The following is a 24560-nucleotide window of genomic DNA, read 5'->3' on the forward strand; positions in this document are numbered from 1 at the left end:
GATCTGTTGTAGGCTTAAGTACTTGACAGAAATCAAACTGATAAGCGATACTCTAAAACAGCCTGTTAAACCTACATTTCAGCCACAAGTCATTGTTTTTACTGCTTAATTAAACCCTACTGCTTTATTTTCAGTTCCACACATGGCTTATGAGGTGTATCTCAAAATGAAAAAGTGCACATTTGGCAAACTAGCCTGAACTCTCACCCAACTAAACTATATAATTATGTTACACATGCACTTTCACAAAATAGTTTTAAAATAGTTTTTGTGTCCGTTCTTATTCTTTAACTTACATCTATACAGGATTCCTCACACACAATCCCACATATCCCTGCTGCCTTTGCAGATGGAGGGAGTAAACTGTGACATTGGCTTAGCCCACAACAGCTACTTAACTCACAGGCGCTCTTAGTGCACACACACACACACACACACACACACACACACACACACACACACACACACACACACACACACACACACACACACACACACACAGGACAATAAGGAACTGCTCCATTCTACCTTTACAGAGCTGGCACACTACAATACAGTCAATTTAGGAGGCGGCATACAGTCAACTTGGGCCAATTTACTAATTTGAAGCATATACACTACCGTTCAAAAGTTTGGGGTCACTTAGAAATGACCTTGTTTTTAAAAGAAAAGCAAATTTTTTTGTCCATTAAAATAACATCAAATTGATCATAAATACAGTGTAGACATTGTTATTGTTGCAAATTACTATTGTAGCTGGAAACATCAGATATTTAAATGGAATATCTACATAGGTGTACAGAGGCCCATTATCAGCAACCATCACTCCTGTGTTCTAATGGCACGTTGTGTTAGCTAATCCAAGTTTATCCTTTTAAAAGGCTAATTGATCATTAGAAAACCCTTTTGCAACCTTGTTAGCACAGCTGAAAACTGTTCTGATTAAAGAAGCAATAAAACTGGCCTTCTTTAGACTAGTTGAGTATCTGGAGCATCAGCATTTGTGGGTTCGATTACAGGCTCAAAATGGCCAAAAACTCGTCAGTCAATTCTTGTTATGAGAAATGATGGCTATTCCATGTGAGAAATTGCCAAGCAACTGAAGATCTGGTACAACGCTGTGTACTACTCCCTTCACAGAACAGCGCAAACTGGTTCTAACCAGAATAGAAAGAGAAGTGGGAGGCCCCGGTGCACAACTGAGCAAGAGGACAAGTACATTAGTGTGTCTAGTTTAAGAAACAGACGCCTCACAATTCTTCAACTGGCAGCTTCATTAAATAGTATTCGCAAAACACCAGTCTCAACATCAACAGTGAAGAGGCGACTCAGGGATGCTGGCCTTCTAAGTATGCTCTTTCCCCTCTTTCTGATGCTGTATAGTGTATACTGCATTTATTTGGGATCTGAAACATTGTATGACACACCATCCTGACATTCTGTACGCACAGCATTCATATAGAACAAATCTTAAGCATTTTCACTATCAGACAATCAAGTTCAGAAAAGGGAGACTGGTGGTCAGTCAGTTCATTCGGTAGCTTTTTTCCCCATGCAGTAAAATATCCAAGTCATTCAGGAACATTCAATGAATCATATTTTACAAGACAAGCACAGAACACTGCAAACACCCTCTCTAATGCTGTTCTGTTTTGCCATGTCATTGAAGTAGTCCACAACATGTTCTCATGGACACCTAGGATTGTTTTCATCAGGATGATTACTATGGTAACAAAGTTGGTGCAAGAATGTAGCCTGTCTTATCTTGGGCATCTGGCCAAGCCTACAGTACTGAGCTACTACACATTGTACAGGACAAGTAGACAAGGCATATGGACATTATTTTGTACACAATCCACTTATTCAAGCGACAAGTTACAACTTCTTTTACTCAGCTTTGCCTACTTTTAGTTGAGCTTGTACAAATGTGGAAGAAGCAATTCTAAACAGTGGTAGTCAGTTACAGCAGTACTCAATTACAGTACACCTTTACCAGTCAAAACAGATACAGTATACTGTATATCATGATAGTTTTACATTACAAATGACAGTGTGGTGAAGGGAGGCAGTCGCCACCAGCAGATGCTACAGAAACCTGGGAACTCTGATCAGGCCATAAAGTTTGCCCCTTTGGGGCCTCGAGTGGTCCTCTTAGTGCTTTCGTTGGCGTTGGGTTTGGAGGTGGTGGGGCTGGTTGAAGGGCCAGCACCACGCTGTCTGTCCCCAGGCCCAGTGGGCTTACTGGGGGATTTCTTCTGCCGCGAGGGGGACCTGGTGGCCTGTCCTCCTGAAGCAGCAGTAGCCACCGCTGCCACCTTAGGGTTCCCACTGCCAGCTCCACCGGGTTCCACAATGCTGTTGATCACTACAACAAAGGGAACATTCCGTGTTCTATTAGATTCCATAGGCCTGCTGGATCATATGCTTTCAGCTTTATTTAAATGTCCTGAATAGGTAATGCAGACGAAAAGCCGTTCAGGAAAAGCAATTCAACATTGCACTCCCAGTACATTTTAGGAAGATTATTATTCTTTATTTAACTACAAAGAAAAACTAATGTGTAACTCTTACTTTCTAGTTGTTTCTGTACCCTTCTCAGCTCGTTCAGGATGGAAGAGATTTCCTGTGACAGTAGAATTCAAATTATTCCGATTGCACATTTTCCCATATAATGTCCTCAGTTTTACACGACCATGTCTTCCAATGTAAGATGTGACTAGCTACCAATTCTGTACCTTATTTGATGTTTTGAGGATGGGAACTTCGTTTTCAGCATTGATCTTCGCTTCGATCTCCTCCCAGGCCTCAGTCTTGTTGTGGAATAAAACCCTGACAGAAAAAAAAATACAAAATATTGTATAATCTAACAGAGCCAGGCAGAGAGGAAGTCATTGACTAACTCTTTTCCATTTAACATACAATGCTAAAATTACACAAGGTAAGAGCCAAGGTACATCAAGTTCCCTTACTTCATTTTCTCAGCCAGCTGTTCTGTGTTCTCCCGAATGGCCTGAGAGAGCTGAGAAACAGGGTTCAACATCAGATTGTCCAAAATCACCTAGAGGGAGAAAATGGTGAATGTCAAACACCCAAAGTGTTTGCAAAGTAGTTTCACATACATTAATATACTTTAGTCTAATTCCCAGAAGACCAAAATTAACTGCAACAGCTCATTTTGTGTAGCCTGAGTGCCCGTTTGTTTCTGCGTGAGCCTAGGTTTCCAAATCATTGATAATTAGCGAAAGTACAACTCTAAAGGGAGGAGAAACAAGCGTGACGGGAAAGTGACCTCTTCACGGTTCCACCGTGGCTTAGAGCTTGGGTCTTGGTCATTCATGTTAGGATCCAGGTCCATGACAGCGGTAGAACCTGGCGATAGTAGAACCTTCTGGTAGTTTAAGCTGGCCTCAGGAATATGTTGGACCAGCTGGAAAGAGAATAGAATCAGTGCATGGTCCGCACGTTCTGAACAACTGACATGGCCATGACTACTGAGGGAGTCAGTGCCTCAAGGCCCTCTACTGTACTTCAAGGGCACAGTGAGAATAAGAAGTTACAATATCTTTGTTATACTGTACTAGAGGAAAAATTGACCAGTGTGACTAGTGCTTTGTGATTGCATGCACCAAGGCAACATGCAGGAGTGAGAGCAGTTGAACTGTGAGCAGTGAATTTTAGTTTTGCTGGGATACAAGCCCGGGATAAAAAAACGACATTAGTGGAAGGTGAAAAAGGTGTCTGTTGCAGTGACAGTGAAAGTCTGTAGTGAGCCAGTGGCAAGCAGTTATGGTCCAGAAAAGCTGTCACCATAAACACTCATTATGAACACATAGAACATCCCAGTATGATAGAAATAAGAATCTGTAGCATGACAATCCAACAGCATACGAGTGTTTGGATTAGTGATGATAGCCTGAAGAGAGTGTGGGAGGTGAAGGAGACAAATATAAACCTTTGCAGGAGACAGACAGAGACATATCTGAGGTATGCACCTGAGATGGGAGGACCCCTCGCAAAGATGTACATGGCCTCTGTAGTAAAGAACAGAAACATGCTCATGATAATCTAAAAAAATGATAAGGGATCCTTTGCTCGCGTCACTGGACCTGTACATAATTTTTATGTAAGATCTTAGTGGCACATGGTTAAAATAACTTATAGAGAGGGAAGAAAATTCCCATAGGCTCCAGTGCAGTTGTATTATGCATTAGAACATTACAAAGGGATGGAAATAACTGTACATAGCGTGAGGCGCAGGTCAGGGGGGCATGTTTGAAGTGTATTATGGGTAGTGGGCGGGCTCACCTCTTCCCGGCTAGAGATGGGGATGGTGGATGCGGGCCCGGGCGTGTTGGGTGCAGAGCTTGGGGAGGGGTTGGTGCCCATTCCAGAGGAACTCTGGGAGTCCCCGTCCCCCGCCACGTCATGGATCTCACGGGCCAGGATGGCAAGGTCCTTGGCCAAGTCCTGACTGAGCCTGGGAAGACAGAAACAGAAGTCATGACCACATAAAAAAATACATACGTACAGAATACATGTTCTACAGCTGCCAATCATAAGGCTCAGTATGTGGTTTCAGCCAGGTGATCCATAGTGCCATTATGTCACCCTACTTTGCTATCTCGGCGCTGTGTGTGGTCCAGTTCTGGTAGTGGTCATCCTCATTCTGGACCTCGTCCTCCTCCAACTCCAGTGAGCCGGACTTGGACCGGGCAACTTCTGCAGCAGCTCTCTCCTTCTGGGCCCGGGGGGTCTGTGTGGCAGCAGACGTGTGGGAGGAGCGTTTGTGTTTGGGGGTTTCAGAGCTGGCCTCATATTCCTCTTCAGATGTGGAGGTGTAGTCTGAACCCTTCTGCCTTTGACGGGAACCTACCAGATAACAGCACGGTTTTTCATTTGATCCATATCTCATGCAGTTACAGGATACATACAACAAAAAGTGTAGTTTTAAAGGGTCAGCCATGAAGTGTGGCAACCCTAATTTGCTCCAGGGGCAAGTGCCTTGCACAAGGGCAAAAAAAATGTTTAAAATTAAATTCAAATCTGCAACAAAAATAAAATACAAAAATAGTTTTTCTGCAGAAATAGGGCCTCCCAGCAGCACCACCACCTTTATAATATGAACAACATTAGTAATTGACAGGCCCTTGGGATTGCAAATACTACGCCGCAATATTGATAAGTAAAAACGCAATACACCATTGCTGCATAATATGGGTCATTAATTTACAGTGCCTTCAGAAAGTATTCACACCCCTTGACTTTTTACATGTTTGCCTTAAATTAAAAATTGATTAAATTGAGAATTTTTTTTGGGGGGGGGGTCACTGGCCTACACACAATATCCCATAATGTCAAAGGGGAATTGGGTTTTCAGATTTTTTATAGATTAGTTAAAATGAAAAGCTGAAATGTCTTGAGTCAATAAGTATTCAACCTCTTTGTTATGGCAAGCCTAAATAAGTTCAGTAAAAATGTGCTTAGTAACAAGCCACATAATAAGTTGCATGGACTCACTTTGTGTGCAATAGTGTTTAACATGATTTTTGAATGACTACCTCACCTCTGTACCCCACACATACAGTTATCTATAAAGGTCCCTCAGTCGAGCAGTGAATTTCAAACAAAGATTCAACCATAAAGACCAGAGAGGTTTTCCAATGCCTCGCAAATAAGGGCACCTTTTGGTAGATGGGTCAAAAGAAATACACCATCCAATCACTACAAAGATACAGGCGTCCTTCCTAACTCAGTTGCCGGAGAGGAAGGAAACCGCCCAGGGATTTCACCATGAGGCCATTGATGACTTTAAAAGTTAGAGTTTAATTGTTGTGATAGGAGAAAACTGAGAATGGATCAACAACATTGTAGTTACTCCACAATATTAACCTAATTGACAGAGTGAAAAGGAGGAAGTCTGTAAAAATAAACAAAATATTCCAAAACATGCATCCTGTTTGTAACAATACACTAGAGTAATACTGCAAAATATATGTGGCAAAGCAATTCACTTTTTGTCCTGAATACAAAGTGTTATGTTTGGGGCAAATCCAATACATTACTGAGTACCACTCCATATAAAGCATAGTTGTGGCTGCATCATGTTATGGCTATGCTTGTAATCATTAAGGACTAGGGAGTTTTTCAGGGTAACAAATAGAGGAAAACCTGGTTCAGTTTGCTTCCACCAGGGGCTGTGTTTCTATTGAAACGGCAGCAGAGGGCATCATCACACTGCTTCGTAGCAACTACACTGAGCTCCTACAGGACAAGCCAAAATAAAGCCTACCAGCATGCATCTCAAAAGGGAGACTGAGTCACATTCACTATGAAGGGTGGAAAAGGTCACTTCAACTCATTGTCAGGCCCTGTTTCAATACTCTGTGGCCCTGTGTTTTTATGTGCACCTGAACTAGTTTTCAAATCTTACATTTGATCATATACAGTCCCGTGAAAATGTATTTGCCCCCTTTCTGATTTTCTACATTTTTAATACTGAACGTTATCAGATCTTCAACCAAAACATAATATTAGATAAAGGGAACCGGAGTTTACAAATAATTTTTTTTTAATACTTATTTAATTTAATTAACAAAGTTATGCAACACCCAATAACTGGTTGTGCCACCTTTAGCTGCAATGACTACAACCAAATGCCTCCTGTAGTAGTTGATCAGTCTCTCACATCGCTGTGGAGGAATTTTTGGTCCACTCTTGCATGTAGAACTGCTTTAACTCAGCGACATTTGTGGGGTTTCAAGCATGAACTGCTCCTTTCAAGTCCTGCCACAACATCTCAATTGGGATTAGGTTTGGACTTTGACTAGGCCATTCCAAAACTTCAAATGTGTTGCTTTTTAGCCATTTTCATGTAGTCTTGATTGTGTGTTTTGGATCATTGTCTTGCTGCGCTTCAGCTCACAGACAGATGGCCTGACATTCTCCTGTAGAATTCTCTGATACAGAGCAGAATTCATGGGTCCTTCTATTAAGGCAAGTCATCCAGGTTCTGAGGCAGCAAAGTATCCCCAAACCATCACCATGCTTGACCATTGGTATGAGGTTCTTACTGTGGAATGCAATGTTTGGTTTCGCCAGACATAATGGGACCCATGTTGCCCAAAAAGTAGACTCAAGTTTGCCAAAAAAAGCACCTGGATGATCATCAAAACTCTTGGAAGAATGTTCTATGGACAGATGAGTCAAAAGTATAACTTTTTGGACAACATGGGTCCCATTATGCTTGGCGAAAACCAAACACTGCAAAACCAAAAACATTACAGGAAGCGTTTGTTCGCGGTCATTGCAGATAAAAGGTGGCACAACCAGTTAGAGTGTAAGGGGGAAATTACTTTTTCACACAGGGGCGTTCGGTGTTGCATAACATAGTTCATGAAATAAGTATGTCATTGTGTTATTTGTTCACTCAGGTTCCCTTTATCTAATATTAGGTTTTGGTAGTAGAACATTCAACATCAAAAATATGTAAAAGTAGAGAAAATTAGAAAGGGGGCAAATCCCTTTTCACGGCACTGTATGACTTTTAAATCATGAATTACAATTCATTAGTGTAATGTGAAAAGGTGTTTGTTGCAGTGACAGTTGCAGAGAAAGTCTATTGAGCCAGTGGCAGGCAGGCAGTTATGGTCCTGAAACGCAGTCACCTTAAAACAGTAATTAAGAACACATACACAACATCCCAGTATCATAAAAATAATCATTTGTATCATGATAATCCCCGGTCAGTCTTAAATTTGATCATACTGTATACACTTGTTGAAAAAAGGGATCTTTGGCTATCCCCATAAGATAACCCTTTTTGGTTCAAAGTATAATTCTTTTGGGTTCCAGGTAAAACCAAAAAGGGTTCTACCTGGAACCAAAAAGGGTTCTTCAAAAGGTTTCTCCTATGGGGACAGCTGAAGAATCCTTTTAGGTTCTAGATACACTCTTACAACAAAAAAAGGTGCTATGACTTTTAAATCATGAATTACAATTCAAGACAAAAAAACGTGTTCTCTGCATTGCTTTGTGCAAGCAAATAGCATGGCTATGCAGATTGAGAAGTTACTCAATGGTAACTTCAATAATACTCACTGGTTGTGCTGGAGTATTTAGTCCCGCTGGAGCGTGTGCGGGTGAGGGGCTGCTTCCCAGGGGCTCCGGACCCTTTTGTGACCCCCTGCTTTGCCCCTGCTTCACCCACTGATATCTTCCTGACCGGCCCAGTTGATTCTGCACTCCGGTTGGAGAAGCCAGGCCGGGTTGAAGTGGTGGTGATGGAGGACTCGTTGTCACTAGGTGTAGTGAAGGAGCCTGCTCGCTTCCTGGGCATGGCCAAGATGTCCAGTCTGGAGAGGAGCTTCTTCCCGTCAGCAGACACCTTGGAGGGAGCACCGATGTGGTCTGAGTTCTGGGATCCCCGGTCAGTCTCAGTACCATCATTGTCAGAGGTCTCTCCCAGGCGTGCCCTGCGCAGCATGGATGCTCTGGTGGGCCGTGGTGCTGACAGGCTGTTGGAGCGAATCAGTGCCTGCTGTGCTGCACTCTTGGGGGTCTTCCCATTGTCCTCTTTCTGTAGGGGAGCTATGAGCTTCTTGTTGCGGCTGGCGGGCCGGGAGCCGGTCTCATGGTCAGAGGCCGTGTCAGGCCAGTGCTGGCCAGAACTCTGCTGGTCCTCTGATAGGTCCAGGGAACCACGGTTCTCCGTGCTGCGCCGCATCTGGAAGCGCTTGGCCTGCTCGGCCTTGCTGCTGGAGTTATCACCGGCAGCTGCGTGGCTGCGGCGTTTCTCTGACAGGCGCTCGCGGGCCGTGGGCTGGCGGTGGCCCTTCTCCTGGACAGACGGACTGGAGGAGGACCTGGCGGCCGTCCTCTTCTTGGGGCCTGTGGTGACGGGGGTGTTCTTGTTGCTGACCAGGCTGACGGTGCTGGCTGTATCCACATCTGATTCCCCAGACAGAGAGTCGTCCATGTGACTGGAGGAACCTCCTCTCTTAGAACTGTGTCCGGAGCCTGAGGAGGGTAACTTCCCTTCCAGGGAGGAGAGAGAGGCGTCTGCTGCTTCCCGGAGGAAGGGCTGTGGGTCCTTTGCAGTCTCTCTCCTCTGCTCCATGTCCCTCAGGGTGGGATGACTGGAGATGTGGGGGAGCCTCTTAATCTGGGTGTCGTCACTGGGTTGCTCCTTGGTGAAGCTCTCCTGCCTGACGAACGAGGAAGTCCCTAGAGAGTCTTTACTGGGGTCTTTAGACTCCTTGTCCTGCTGGGAGTGGAGGTTGGGGGCTGAGTTGTTCGGCTTGATGCCCGACCTTCGGGGCTCGTGGCTGCTCAGGTGCCTGATGAGGACGGTGGTGGGGGAGGTTTTGGCAGGGGCATCTCGCCCCCTATCAGGCCCCTGAGACAGAAAAGGGCTTCGGGCCAGGTCCGGCTTGCCTAAGGTGCATTCCTCAGAACCAATGTAAAAAGAGGTGGACTTGGTAGGTTGAGTCGGAGGCAGCTTATCTTGACCCGTATAGTGAGGTCCAGTGTCCCCGGGCGAGGTAGCGCCACTCGTCCTCCCCTGGCTCTTCCTGGTCCTCTCCAGTACAGAGCCATCGTCAGAGCGGCTGGCATCACTCAGGCTGTCTGGGTCTACATCGTCCTGGACGCACAGCCTCTGGGCGGAGTCCTGATGCCGGGGCGTACCACTACTCCTCTCCAGGGGGGTTTCGGGGCCTGGGTAGGGGGGTTCATGGCAGATCAGGATGCTGGGGGTGGGGCTTTCTGGCTTGTCTCTGTCTCCAGGGGGAACCTGGGGAAGCAGCCTCCTGATCCTACAACTCTGGCTCCCCTCTGACTCAGAGTTATCCACGCTGTGGCTAGGCATCAACCGACTCATCAATCGTAAATCTAGGAAAGAGAAACATATTTAAATTCAGGCTTTTTTCCCCCCGGGTTGCTCACATAAGTTCTGAGCAGAGCAGTCAGTGGGCGCAGGCGACTCACCTCCCTCTGCAAATTCCCCTTGAGAAGGAGTACAGCCTGGTTCTGCATAGCCGTCTGCCAGACTGGCCCAGCGAGAAACCCACTTAGGCCCCTCCTCCTGTGCTGCAGTGTTAGCAGACGGAACCTGAAACAGCGTAGGAAACTATGAGGGGTTAGATGCAGCTGTACAGAGCACAACGTCGAAGGGTAACCACCATTATAAACTCCTTCCAAGAACAATCCTTACATTGTAAGGAAAGGCACTGTAGAAGCCAAAGGCAGTAAAGGAAGGACAAATAATAAACTTATTAGGTCCCTTATTTCTCCAGTAGCTTAGGACGGTGAGGTTACCTGGAAGGGGCCTGAGGGGGCCCCACTGAGAGCGGCTGGGTTAAAGCCATGCATAGACACTGCTTTCATTTGGTCCACAGTGCTAGCGTCACTAGGCCGGAGCATTGCCAGCTCGTCCTTGCCATCATTAATGATGGGTCTATACACTCCGGCACCACTGTACTCCGGTGAGTCGAGGACCCCAAACACCTGTCAGGGAGGGACAGAGCATGCATGAGGTAGGTAGGAGAAGAGAAGGGACAATGGGACTTTGCAAGGGGAAGAAGAGGAAGGACAGGGTGGAAGGGGGTATTGGGGAGGGGGAGGAGGTTCTCAGCATGCGTCCCTCAAGGTATTCCTATTAAGGTATTTCATTGTTTATTCTAGAACTATACCACTTGTTAGAATTGTAGCATTTAACGTCAGAATCCAAAACAGTGGAGAAGATACAGTACAATAATTACACGCAGCCTGTGAAAAGGTCCACCATCCCACCAAAGAAGTCATGGTGGTGACAGACTTTAAAAATGGAGAATGTTTAAGGTGCTACAATCTCACCTGGTCGATCATGTTGCGTGCCTCCTCCACCTCTTTGTCCTGGGACTCTGTTTCGATGGTGTATGTGCCGGCATCACTCAGACTGTCCTCTTCTTCGTTCCTCACCACCCTGGAGGCTTTCGGGTCCACCCCACACACCCCCAGACCCAGCGGCATTAGAGGGGTCATGGAGGGGACGGCTGAGCGAACTGGGGAGGCAGTCTGGACAGGGCTGCGGGACGGGGGCTGGGAGAGGGCTAGGGCTGGGGAATGAGGGGCAGGAGTTGGAGAGTAGGAACGTGGTGCTGTGGTTTGCAAGGGGGTGGAGGGATAGGAAACAGAGGAAGGGGGGTCTAAGGGAGACGGAATGCGGGTGCGAGAGGGTGACATCATCATCACCGGGGGAGCGGACATGGGAGGAGACGTCTTATCTCTGGTGGGGGACAATGCTCTGTGGGCTGCATCCTTCATCAGGAACTCTGCTGCAAACTCCTGGGCCAGCTTGGACTTCTTCCCCACACTGCCAAACGGCTTGATGGTGATGCCAGAAGAGGCACGAGAGGAAGGCCCAGAACCGGAGGAAGAGGAAGCACTACCTCCACTCAGGGGCTCCTCTGTCTTCTCCCTCTTCAGTGAGCTCGACCTCAGGGGCCCGCCATGGCCCTGGCCCTTCAGAGGAACAGTCACCTGCTGGGTGGGGGGGATGTGTCCGTGCATGGAGTTTGGCCTCTCCCCGCCCTTCCGCCGCTCCAGCTTGGCCTTGAGGGTGGAGTAAGAGTCTGCGTGGGCGGGGTTGGCCGTGAAGGACTGGGAGCGTTTTTTGCGCGGGTTGTCGAAGAACTCTATGATGAATGCTTGCTGGCTGAGTGGCTCCTGGGGGTCGGGCTTAGAGTGGCCCATGGTGGGGGAGCGAACCTCAGGCGGGCTTTCAGACAGGGGCCTCTCAGGGACCACAGGAGAGACTGGGGTCAGTTTGGGCGGAGAAAACTGAGGCTGGAGTAACATTTGTGACGGAACTGACTGGACTGTCTGGTGTGGTTGGACTGACAGCACTGGCTGTTGTGACGCCACTGACTGGTCAGACTGGACTGTCTGCTGTGACTGAACTAATTGGTATGACCGCACAGTCTGTTGTGACGGTTCTGACAGGTCTGACTGGGAAAGCTCAGACTGGATCGAATGTTGCGACTGGATTCGGTGGTGTGACTTGCTTCGCTTCCCTTTCCCTAAAACCGGGTCCTCAGAATCACTCTGGGTCCCATCGTCATGGTGGTGTCCTAGAAACAGGTCAATTCAAACCACAAATGAGGGACAGAAAACACACCAACAGCCCCTTCCCAAACCTTACAGAATTCTATGAACGTTTATTTTTTTAAGTACCACTCTCTTACCTTTGAGGCTCTTGATGTTTACGGCCTGGTCACTCTTGACACTGTAAACATCCTCACACGTGGGACGCCTTCTCATCATTCTGACATCACTGTGCACCAACCAATCTGCTACCTTGCACTCGGCTGACATCACCTCAGTGGGCGTGGTGGCCAGAGTTTTGCCGGACACCTGCTGCTGTTTCCTCTGGCGCGAGGAGAACTTGGTGACATGGTCCTTGATCTTGATCTTGCCTGGGGTGCAGTCGTCAAACTCTATGGTGAAGGAGGCGTGGCTCTGCACCACGGGGGGAGTGGGCGAGGTGGGGGTGGGAGCGGCATGGGGCGTGTCCGTGTCCTTGGTGGGGATCTCGTGGAGCTCTGCCCCCGGGGACTTGGGATGCAGATGAAACTCCTTGGTAGGGATCTCAAAGTAGCTGGGCTCCCGATGGTAGGAGAAGTTGGACTTGCCCTGAGCGTCCCTGTACTCTAACAGGGAGCCATTCACCTCTGAATCTAACGCTGAACCTTCTTTTGGAATCTCTGCAAATGGATAGGTGTGAAAGCACCAATGAGGCTACACAAGCAAATTAAAAGACAAGCATAAACCCTTTTTTGTTTATTTCTATTCTTTAAAAAAGGAAATGCAAACATATTTACATGACATTTCCTAAATGAAAATGGTGTGAATCGAAGGTTCACTGACCTGGGTGACCCTCCTCTGGCCTGTGTCCCTCACTGTGTTGTCCTTTGCTGGCCGCATCCTCCTCCCCCCACCATGAGGGCTGGCCATACAATGGAGTGGGCCGGGAGGTCGGAGTCTCTGAACACACAACACACACACACGCAACACACACAGGAGAGAGGACTCATTTCTCTGCAGCAGTCATCCTCTACTATTGGTCCACTGGGAGTTTAGAGAAAGAATATTCAAGGTTTGTCTCCGCCCCACTAGACTACATCAAATCAGACATACATAAAGCTTGTTATTTATGACATAGTATATCATCCAATGTGTCCAACACATCCAGTTGATCTCGAGGCAGCGCTCGTTCAAGGTTTTTACTGCAGAGGCTACAGTAAACAAGGAGAAGAATTCTGTGTTGATTTGAGTGAGGATTCAGTTGTTATCCGCTGGATTATACTTATGCCGTCACAGCCTCGCAGGGCAAGCAAAAAGTATCAGGGACTCATCAGCCGGAGAGGTCACAATACAGGCAGCCTATAAAGCTGCATATAGTCCATAGATAGTTGATCGTGACCTGTTTATGGCGTAAGGATTACTCTCTGGCAGAGCAATTGACAGTGGGGATGCCAGTGTGAATTACACAGAGCAAAAAAAAAATCAAGCAGGTCATCGGTGCTGAGCTGAACTGTGACTACGGGTGCAGTAGCCATCACCATGGAGACTGGAGGTGACCGCATGCAGCCGCCGACGAGGGAGAGAGAGGGGGGACAAAGAGGGGGAGCATGTTCTGACTGAAATAGGATAAGCTGACGCTGACATCATGGTCGAGGGACATTTATTTATTATTGAGGAGCAGAGCAAAGTTCAAATACTCACCATCCTCACACACCATTCCAGGTATTAATGAGTTACAGTTTATAAATCAGAATAATCCTGGATCATTCAGCCAAGTTAAACAGCTGTGTTAGTATCATCCCTAAAAAATCAAAACACCATGTCCCTCCACTGCAGCTGCGGAGGGGCGACATCGGCGGATGCAGTGGATTGAGAAGCAGCCCAAAAACAGATCTCTAGCTTAAACTGACGGATTTCGATGGGGATTTTTGTATTAAATCAAAATCAAATATTATATTCATTAGATTGAGCGCAACCCACGATGTCCCCATTCCCGGAGTTGCCATGAGCTCAAAGCTTCTATCACATCATGTAGTTATCCAAACAGGTCTATTAATATGAGCACTCCATGTATCTAGACCTCCTACTAATGAGCTTTGTTTTATGAGAGAAAAAAAAACACATACCGTGGAAATATACGGTGGAAGAGCATTTAAAACAGGTTTGAAGCCTTCGCTAACGCTTACCTTGAGACAGACATTTCCTGTCCGTCTTCTCTAGCTTGGACTTGTCATCCAGGTGCTCAGCCCTCTTCCCCTCTGAGGCTCTCAGACCCATCTGCAGCTGGCTGGTGTACTTCTCATGCTGAAACAGCAGGAGGCGCAACACAACTCAAAAAAACAACACAGTCAAGTTGTCTAAGAGAGCTCCAGCTAAATGATGTGATGGTAGACCAGTACTGTCTGAAAAGCTAGTCCAGGTTAGGGTTTACTGTTTAATACAGTTGAGGTTTGCATTAGCATAGAAAGCTGACCTTGAGTGCCTCCTCTGGGACTTTGTGTTGGCTCTTCTCCAGGACGTACACATGGGAATGTAAATACTAGGTTAAGGCAATAGCCAATCGCATCACAGACAAGCACTTCAATCAAATTCCAAAGCCAATGTTGATTACGCATATATGGCACAAGAAAGATGCATTGATGACGTGAGTGAGAAAAAAAAGGATATCATATCCAAAGCGAATGACATCAGACAGTTTGAGGGTGATGTAAATCTGGTCTGGGATCCTCAGGTCATTCACAAAGGTCTAGAGGGGAACACAACATAGTTGGTTACTGTAAACAGGAGATGTTGAAGGATGACATGTAACGCGAGTCTCCACAAGGTCCTGGGATAGACACTGTGCACCACTCATCCACCTTCAACACAAGAGCAAGAATTTCAGTGGTATTTCAGTCCAGTACAGAAGAGCAACTGTATGGCTAAGGCCAGGGTAAACTAGTGGCACAGCCCACTGGACCATATGTGAAGAGAAAAACAACCCGGATGCAAACAGGAGATGTTTGCTAGAGATTTAACAACGCATAGATACAAGGCCTGGCCTAACAGTAGCGCTGGGCTAATTTGACATGATCAATCCAGTCTAGTGGAAGCTACTTGGAAAGTTTCCATGTTGCCCGCCTACTACTAAGGGAAGTCTGCATCAGCTGTACAACAAACAGTTCAGTGAAATATATAACAGCTAGTATACACAGCACTATACGGAAGCCTTTACAATTTAAAAGGAAAATAGTTGCTTGACTACTCAGTAAAATGGCCTCAGCAGCACTTTTGGGCCAGAGTTGTCATGTCATTATGAACTGGGTAGTTTGGGTCCTGTTTGCTGATTAGACAATATACCATGGGTATGACGCAAAAATACTTGTTTACTGTTCTATTTATGCTGGTAACCAGTTTAGAATAGAAATAAGGCGTCGTGCCTAAGAACAGCTCTTAGCCTTGGTACAGTGCCTTTGGAAAGTATTCAGAGCCCTTGACCTTTTCCACATTTTGTTACGTTACAGCCTTATTCTAAAATGTATTAAATTGTCCCCCCCCTCCCCAATCTACACACAATATCCTCCCCAATCTACACACAATATCCCACAATGACAAAGCAAAAACAGTTTAGAAATTTTTGCAGATGTATTAAAAATGGAAATATCAAATTTACGTACGTATTCAGACCCTTTACTCAGTACTTGTTGAAGCACCTTTGGCAGCAATTTCAGCATCGAGACTTCTTGGATATGGCGCTACAAGCTTGGCACACTTGTATTTGAGGAGATTCTCCCATTCTTCTCTGCAGATCCTCTCAAGCTCTGTCAGATTGAATGGGGAGCGTTGCTGCACAGCTATTTTCAGGTCTCTCCAGAGATGTTCGATCGGGTTCAAGTCCGGACCACTCAACAACAACAACAACAAAAACTCTTTATGGCTCGACGTCACCTGTCATCGCATGGTTGGAGAGTTACTTATAACTCAGTATTCTTCAATGGAAGCTTCTCTAACATCAGATATGTACAGTGTCGGGTCGTTGTCCTGTTGGAAGGTGAACCATCGCCCCAGTCTGAGAGCAGGTTTTCATCAAGGATCTCTCTGTACTTTGCGCCGTTCATCTTTGCCTCGATCCTGACTAGTCTCCCAGTCCCTGCCGCTGAAAAACATCCCCACAGTCTGATGCTACCTCCACCATGCTTCACTGTAGGGATGGTGTCATGTTTCCTCCAGACGTGACGCTTGGCATTCAGGCTAAACAGTTCAATCTTGGTTTCATCAGAACAGAGAATCTTGTTTCTCATGGTCTGAGAGTCTTTAAGCGCCCTTTGGAAAACTCCAAGCAGGCTGTCATGTGCCTTTAACTGATGAGTGGTTTCCGTCTGGCCACTCTACCATAAAGGCCTGATTGGTGGAGTGCTGCAGAGATGGTTATCCTTCTGGAAGGTTCTCCCATCTCCACAGAGGAACTCTGGAGCTCTGTCAGAGTGACCATCAGGTTCTTGGTCACCTCCCTGACCAAGGCCCTTCTCGCCCGATTGCTCAGTTTGGCCGGCCGGCCAGCTCTAGGAAGAGTCTTGGTGGTTCCAAACTTCTTCCATTTAGGAATGATGGAGGCCACTGTGTTCTTGGGGACCTTCAATGCTGCAGAAATGTTTTGGTACCCTTCCCCAGATCTGTGCCTTGACACAATCCTGTCTCGCAGCTCTATGGATTAATTCCTTCGACCTCATGGCTTGGTTTTTTCTCTGACATGCACTGTCAACTGTGGGACCTTATATAGACAGGTGTGTGCCTTTCCAAATCCTGTCCAATCAATTGAATTTACCACAAGTGGACTCCAATCAAGTTGTAGAAACATCTCAAGGATGATTAATGGAACCAGGATGCACCTGAGCTCAATTTCGAGTCTCATAGCAAAGAGGCTGAATACTTATGTAAATTAAGTATTTCTGACATTTGCAAAAATGTCTAAAACCTGGTTTCACTTTGTCATTATGGGGTATTGTGTGTAGTAGATTGCTGAGGAACATTTTTTATTTAATACATTTTAGAATAAGGCTGTAACATAACCAAATGTGGAAAAAGTCAAGGAGCCTGAATACTTTCCGAAGGCACTGTATTTTTAAGCAATGAGGCACCAAGTGGTGTAGTATATGGCCAATATACCACGGCTAAGAGCTGTTCTTAAGCGGAGTGCCTGGATACAGCCATTAGCCGTGGTATATTGGCCCCATACCACAAAACCCCAAGGTGCCTTATTGCTATTATTACCTGGTTACCAACATAATTAGTAAAAAGGTAAAAATATTTTTGTCATACCCGTAGTATATGGTCTGATATACTGTACCACGGCTTTCAGCCAATCAGCATTCAGGGCTCTAACCGCCCAGTTTATAAACACCCATGTAAAATAGATAACCAGCTTAAGCAAGCACTTAATGGCACTTATCTACTATGCTAAGCTTAGAACTAGCATTTACATTGTCACTGCACAGTAGCCTACATACAGCATGAGCAGATAGAAAAAGAAAAACAGAAACTATCTTCATAGGACAGAGCTTAACCATTCATAATTCCCTGATTCTTTTAGCTAGCATTAACACACCCATGTAAAATAGATAACCAGCTTAAGCAAGCACGTAATGGCACATATCTACTATGCTAAGCTTATAACTACTTAACAGAACACTGAAACATCTAGAGCCTTTTAATCTCTATGTGTAGTAAGGGGAGTCCTTGTAGAGAAGACAGTTTAACTTTCTATTGAAAGTATTTTAGTTGTACCTTCCTCTTTACCCCTCCCTCCCCTGGGTACTCACTCCATTGAGGCTGCCCAGGTCTTTGACCAGGTGCTCGTCGGTAGCAGGGTTGTAGTTGATGACGGCATGCTGCTTGTCCACACTTCGAGACTGGAAAAGAAAAGGAGAGAACCATGGATGGTTTACTTCAACTGTGCCCTACAATTACAATCTCTTTTTAAATAAATTTCATACTACAGATGTAGGATCTTAATTTGATCACCCTATTGCAGGATACATTTCCTGCAATGCAGAAAATGTAATACTTAGTGCATTTGAGGTTTAAAAAGTCTTCTGAAGTTTGTAATTTCCACTTTGATATTTCAGACTTCCTTTTCCCTTACAAACAATGTACCAACCCCTACAAAAATGTCCATGAATTATAATCCACATTTTATCTTGCTACAATATTATTTTCCTGCTGTAGAAAACTGGCTCAAATTAAGATCCTAAATCTGTACCTTAAGAAGTACCATTACTACACATGACAGACAGTGACTGTAAATCCTATAATTTACATTCTGCAGTGATGCAATTTGCAAGACTATTTTCAATACCTCCATTACTCATATGAAGTAAGCAACATGTCAATATTGTGTATGATACACTATACCCTCATGCTAGGAAGTTAACGGTTACAGGCGCATATGTCAAATACTTGATTCAGTCCCTATGGGAACCAACGGAACAGAACCAAAAGTGAAAACTCGTGCCAAGAAGACATGTAGCGGCACTCCTGTTGCATGTGAGGGAAATACTTCACGAGCTAAATTCAACACAGTTCACCATAAGACGCCTCAAACTAAGCCACGTGGATTCCATTAAGCACACGTGTTATTTTCTGGTGGGACGTGACTACGCAAAAGTTAGAACACTCTCACAACCATAACACACTTTAAAGACGAATAATTCAATCATACCATCTAAAAGAGTGTGTCTCAAAAATCTGAGCGGTGCATGTCCGACAGGCCTCTATAAAAAGACAAGTGAACTGGAGAAAGACTCACTACATAAGTAATGGTATCTAGTTGTATTTGGTGAATTGTATGAATGATGAGCAAAAATGTTTACTTTACATTCACATCCTCCTACTCACTACTGCCTTGAACATGTCTGTGCTGAGTACACTAGCACGATGGCAGGCTTTGCCTTGATAGTCACTACTAAAGATCAGTGTTTCTCTATCCATTTCTCAATACATTTCCCACCCACAAAACAAGTTAATGAGTACAGTTACTAAAAAGTTGGCCATGTCAGTTGAAAAGGATTTCCCTACTACGACAGGCAAGAAGGAAGAGGGAAATGTTCCAATGTGGTTACATCCGGGAAGTGAAATGGGTCAGAGACAAAACTCAACCACATCATGACAGGAGCCACCATCCAGACAAGTACCCAGAGTGCTTCAGACAGTGACCAAAAGCATTCTGCCTAGCCAAGTTGCTAGGCTAGTTCAGTGCAAAAATCACTGTTAAACACATAATGATGAAAGACCTAATGATACTGAAGCCTGATACAAGAGACAAAGGGTGGTGGTCCAACTCAGTCATGAACCACCTCAGGTGGGGGCCCCATACCACTGAACAAAATACTCCAGGGCAGTGATGCTACTAAAATGGCTAAGGGCCACAATGGCAATCTACTATCAAAACAGTAGCTTTGTACAAGCATTGTATCTGTTTTGAATGAATAATAACATCATGACAAATAATCCAGTTCAATAAAATGGTGTAGTTGCACCAGAGTGTCATATATTCTAAATAGTGTTTGGAGCTACACAATACCATCATTGTTGCCAGATGTACGAGGTAGCTTTCACCGCTAAACAAATAAAAAAGGTGATAAATAGTGCTGGAATCAGAGACACTGCTGTGGCTCGGCAGGTAGGAAGGACAAAGGCCTGTTATCTGTGGCCAACAATATGGAGGGAGTGTAAATTACACACAACACAGAGAAGAGAAGACCTTTGTCCCCTTCAGAGGGCTTCGGGAGGATGATGAGACTGACTTTAAAGTGCAGTGCAGGTATACTATCAAATTGGGTTTAGATTGAAGGAGCGGGTGAGAAAGCATTAGTCTTATAACACAATATTGTTCCGGGATGGCAACAGGCCACCCATTCGCCGTGTGAGGAAAAAGTCCATCTCAGCTGTTGCTATTGGCAACAGATGGCCACGTCGGAAGATACTGTGGGGCAGACAGCTCTGCATCATCAGGATCTCCGAGCTGGCGCCACGGCAACTGATAGGAACTATATACAGTACATAAAAAAATAAAAATTTAAAACAGGCCGCATTTTGGATCATGTCAAGGTTAACAACTCCCAGTGCTCTAAACGGCCTCTTTTTCACTGCAGACTTTTGTTGATACCTGATGTCTTCCTCTAGTAGCAAATCAGAGTGTATCTAGGTGTTGCTTTTTGTAATATCAAGGGCTGAGGCTTTGACTGGCAAAAGCCTGACACCAATAGTAGATAGCCAGTCTTCTTCAAAGTAATGTTACAGTCATCTGAACTATGCAGTGAAATGGTACATCAATGTGGCTATAAATATCTGGATGTAAAATGACATTGTTGTTCCACCCACACATCAATAAGGTAGTGATCTCCAGCCGACAGACAGAGTGCTAGCCCTAACCGGACGACAAACTTATCGACATACACCATCTCACTGACCATCCCAACATAAGAGACCTTTGTTGAGAGGCATCTGCTTCCTTTAGTGATTTCTGTGATGTTTGATGTCCATTTCCCCTTTATGCCACCCCTTCCTACTGTATGGTAGCCAATCAGATTGTCCTAAAAATAGCCTTTAGTCAGCCAGTGTTTCTGGAAGGATTCTCAGGAGGTTCCCATTTTGTCTTAGCCCAGCACTAACACACCTGTTTGAACTAATCAACTAATCACTGAGCCCTTGATTAGTTGAATCAGGTGGGATACAACAAAATTGGGCACCCTCTGAAGGCTCCTCTGAATGAATTTGAAAAATACTGGTCTATGCGACTGCACTGTAGAAACCCTTGCACAGGTCCTCCAGACAGAAAACTCTGACATGATTGGATAAAAGTGAGCATGCTTTCAGAAGGAGGATAGATTTACATATTTTTGAGTGTTGATCAATTTGTTGTCTTTCATGCTACACAGGAAAGAGACAGCGGCTGAGGTCGGGCTGAAGAGGGTTTTCCGACTGGGTGGATGACTCACTGTCCCATGGGCACAACTACCTTCTGCTAATGGTGCCCATGGGACAGTGAGTAAACTACCCCGTCAGACAACCCTCTTCAGCCTTTCTCGCTTTCCCGTGTAGCATGACAGACAACACAGTTTTACTTACTGCCCTACTCCAGCCACAGACATCATCTCTGAATGAGCTTAGTAGTCACCGAGTTTTACTCACAGACTTCCCCTCTTCCTCATGAAGAAGAGGACTACATGGTATACAATAGTATCTCTAGTTATCTGCGCCTGAGGATAAGATGATGCATTAGATTAAAGAGTAAATCAATATTAAGCTTTTTAAAGGAGGTCGCCAGGGTCAGGGCCAGGGTCGGGGCCAGGGTCGGGGCCAGGTCACCTACCTGCAGCATCAGCTCACAGTCCTCCCGGCCCACGAAGATCATCTCCCGTGGAAGACGGTGGCGGATGCCAGAGCTGCTGACCAGGAACCAGGATGTCACGCTCATCTTCACAGGCCCCCCGGGAAACCCCTTTGCATCCTGGGACACACAGGAGACGCATACAGTATGTCAGGGTAGGACACGTGCAATGTGCAGTATGGTATCCATACAGGGAGGTAGCCATCACCATAATCATGAACGATCGATCATACTGACCAATTGTCCCTTAAAATATGTTTTAAAAAAAATTGCCATCATAAAATGCATCCAATGGACAGATCTCTCCATTAGATAGACATTTTGTGGCACATAAATATTTACATTGCTCCAGTGTTGTGGTAACACAAAGTCCCGCACACTGTCAAGTCTTGTAGACACATCAGCAAATAGAGTTACACGACGGCTAGAAAACGTCAAAGAACCGTAACCTATTCATCAACTCAACCAACAAACTATCAACTGCTGATTTCAATGCTGTCACTCTCCATTGTACATCGATCTGCTCAACGTAGGCCTTGCTATGGACAAACTTGAGAGAGCAGGACATGAATTGATTGACCTGTTATGTGAGTTCACTTATTCACTCACAGGACTATTCATACTGCAGTCCCAACATGCCGTGCAGGATGCTGATTCACAGGAAATAACATGAGAACGGGTGGTGCTATCAGTGAAAAAATCAAAGGCAGGCTTATGCTTGGATGGAAATGAGACTGAGAGCCTATTTTCAAATGACACTAATGAAGCATTCCGTGAGACTGATCAGTAACTACTGTCAGTGTGCCTTTGCAGTGGTGCAATGTCCCCAACAGGGAATGGTGCTGTAGCTGGGTCAGTGGTGTAGGTAAGCCCATAGCCCTCTGTTTATAAGTCAGCGCTGCTATGACACCGCAAGCTTTGGGACTGGTGGCAAGGGATATGAAACTGAAGAGGGCCCAAAATACTAAGTGGTAACTAAAACACTGGAACCACGCCCTACACCAGGGATGGCCAGCCCTCTCCTAGAGAGCTACTGGCTGCTCAGGCTTTTGTTCCAGCCCTGCTCTAACACGCCTGATTTGACTCATTAGCTGCTCATCAGGACACTGAATCACGTTTATTAGATCAGGGGTGTTAAGGACAGGGGGATACTGCTAGCACGGCGATAGCGATATAGCACAGCCTTATAGCAAAGAAAACAAGAGGGGCTTTAATAGCAGCAAACAGCATCTGAGGCCTTTGATCTGTAATCTGAATGCTTGTCTTTCGACAGGGAGGTTTAAGCTTAAAAGGGCCAATGTCCTGCAATGGACAAGGGCGGTGTTGCTCTGATACCAAAAGGAAGGAAATAATGCTCACATTAGAAATAAATGGAGAGAGGAAGATGGAGAGGTCTTTATAGCTTGCTATAACGTCGATTTAAGCGTTCCCTGCCCTATCCCTCCAGCACTGTGTTATTATTTCTTAAGACCACGGTTTTGTGTAATATCACATTGCATAGAGGTTTCTCATATTCAATAGTTTGTCCCTAACTAGAATCCTCACTACAATAGCTCCGTGTTACGGTGAAACCCAGAGGAAGTGGTACTGCTGCTAAGTAAGCCTTACAGGACACCCCAAACCAGAGCTGCCCATACAAAATAACAATGTAGGCCTATGGTGATGAATATTATTACTGCATAATAGGTAGCAACATACTGACTATAAGAAAGCAAATGTTAGGCTCATCTCAAATGGAAACAATTAAACATATTTCTAAAGCAAATCTTAATGATTGATTAACACACGTATTATTCATACTAAGAATAGGCATCACATAAATTTCCACACTCTATTACAGGCCGGTGTCAGTAGCCAATAAGATGCACGTGATAGCCTGCAGAATGTCTGCATGCCCTCTTTGAAACATGCACCGTTATAGGATCATTGAAATCCCAGTTACATTCAGGCTCAACCTAAATGTGTCCTTGAGGCGACCTGACTCGTTTCTTCAATAGTTTCTCCAACGCCTTTAATTTGTTCATTAAATAACCCGATCAGACAGCGCAGCTGGTGCCGGATGCTGGCATCAGTGAGAAGCCAAACCGACTGGATGATGTCGTCTGCCTTATATGCCCAACCCAGCACTATTGTTAGTTCATATAGTCCTACTACGATACAACGTATACAATTGATTGGGCGCAATAGCCTAATAAGCTATAGGCAGAGGATGCAACTGTCGATACCGCCATGGACAGAATGCTGCTATCACTGTAGCTAACGTTAAAAAGGCACGTTTAGCGCCAATAGGCTGGAGTAGTCTACTGTCCCATTCAGAGAGGCATGGACCAGCTAGATCTTTATCGTTTTAACCCTAAATATATCGCCGTCGACCATACCAAATAAGATAGGCCTAGGCCACCGGCATGATGAAATAATGTAATCTTGTAATATTGAAATCCTCGCGACCTACCTACAATATTCCAGATGCTGCTCCCCACCAAAAAGCAACAAACGATGTCACCATCAAATAGACAGCACCAGCCTTGGCGCAATCCTTTGACAATTCAGTCTGTGGTCAAATGTGGCTTCAAATCGATGTCGTTACGCGGGTCCAGGTGAATAACATGCACTTCGGGTGGGGATATCGATGCTGCTGTTATGGCATTTCTGTCTGACCAGCGCGCCGCCTCCAAACGCGCAGCAGGACCAACGGCGAATATCAGATGCTCAGTTGGTGGTGCACCTGCTCGAATGAATGCAGGATTATATAGCTATGTCTATCCCAAATAAATATGAACAAGCGTTGTCGAACGTAGATTTGTTACAGATCATTGTTGAAATATTTTGGGATATTGAACATGTGGTTTAAAAATCATTCACGTCACCGTTATGTGATGACGTCACGTCTTTTGTTTTCATTATAATAAAACGAAATTGTAGTGTAGGCTAACAGCCAATTTGGAATTGCTGATAGGAATTAAAATGTTGCAAAAGTGTGTTATTATTACGGATATTGACTGTGCCTTCTCATCCCAGCCAGGTAGGCCTGGTAAACTACATGTCTGTACCTCGCGCTTTTGGATAGCCTGTAAATCCACGCCCTTGATTACATAGTAGCCTACAGGAGGCTATTGAAACTGGTGTAATTTCT

At 45.3% G+C, this 24560-nt stretch overlaps 1 protein-coding gene across 5 annotated transcripts; it reads right to left on the reverse strand.

The window, feature by feature from the left end:
• Positions 1-1274: 1274 nt before the first annotated feature.
• Positions 1275-24172, reverse strand: LOC115174698 (centrosomal protein of 170 kDa protein B). 5 transcript variants are annotated; one of them, XM_029733484.1, is made up of 20 exons: positions 23880-24172; positions 21410-21547; positions 17859-17948; positions 14728-14806; positions 14534-14592; positions 14247-14364; positions 12904-13020; positions 12222-12740; positions 10852-12107; positions 10315-10503; positions 9985-10108; positions 8098-9888; positions 4614-4869; positions 4306-4477; positions 3993-4031; positions 3290-3427; positions 2970-3058; positions 2736-2829; positions 2572-2623; positions 1275-2365 (listed from the first exon to the last, which is right to left on the reverse strand). In XM_029733484.1, the coding sequence occupies exons 2-20, from the start codon at positions 21512-21514 to the stop codon at positions 2109-2111; spliced, it is 5544 nt and encodes a 1847-aa protein (XP_029589344.1). In that variant the 5' UTR covers positions 21515-21547; positions 23880-24172; the 3' UTR covers positions 1275-2108. The 5 variants fall into 5 exon arrangements, with proteins under 5 accessions (XP_029589344.1, XP_029589343.1, XP_029589345.1 ...); XM_029733483.1 differs by having other exon boundaries at positions 9985-10126; XM_029733485.1 differs by lacking the exon at positions 3993-4031 and having other exon boundaries at positions 9985-10126.
• Between the last annotated feature and the right edge of the window lie 388 nt (positions 24173-24560).

This window comes from Salmo trutta, chromosome 35 (assembly GCF_901001165.1).
Source record: "Salmo trutta chromosome 35, fSalTru1.1, whole genome shotgun sequence".
Lineage (NCBI taxonomy): Eukaryota > Metazoa > Chordata > Actinopteri > Salmoniformes > Salmonidae > Salmo > Salmo trutta.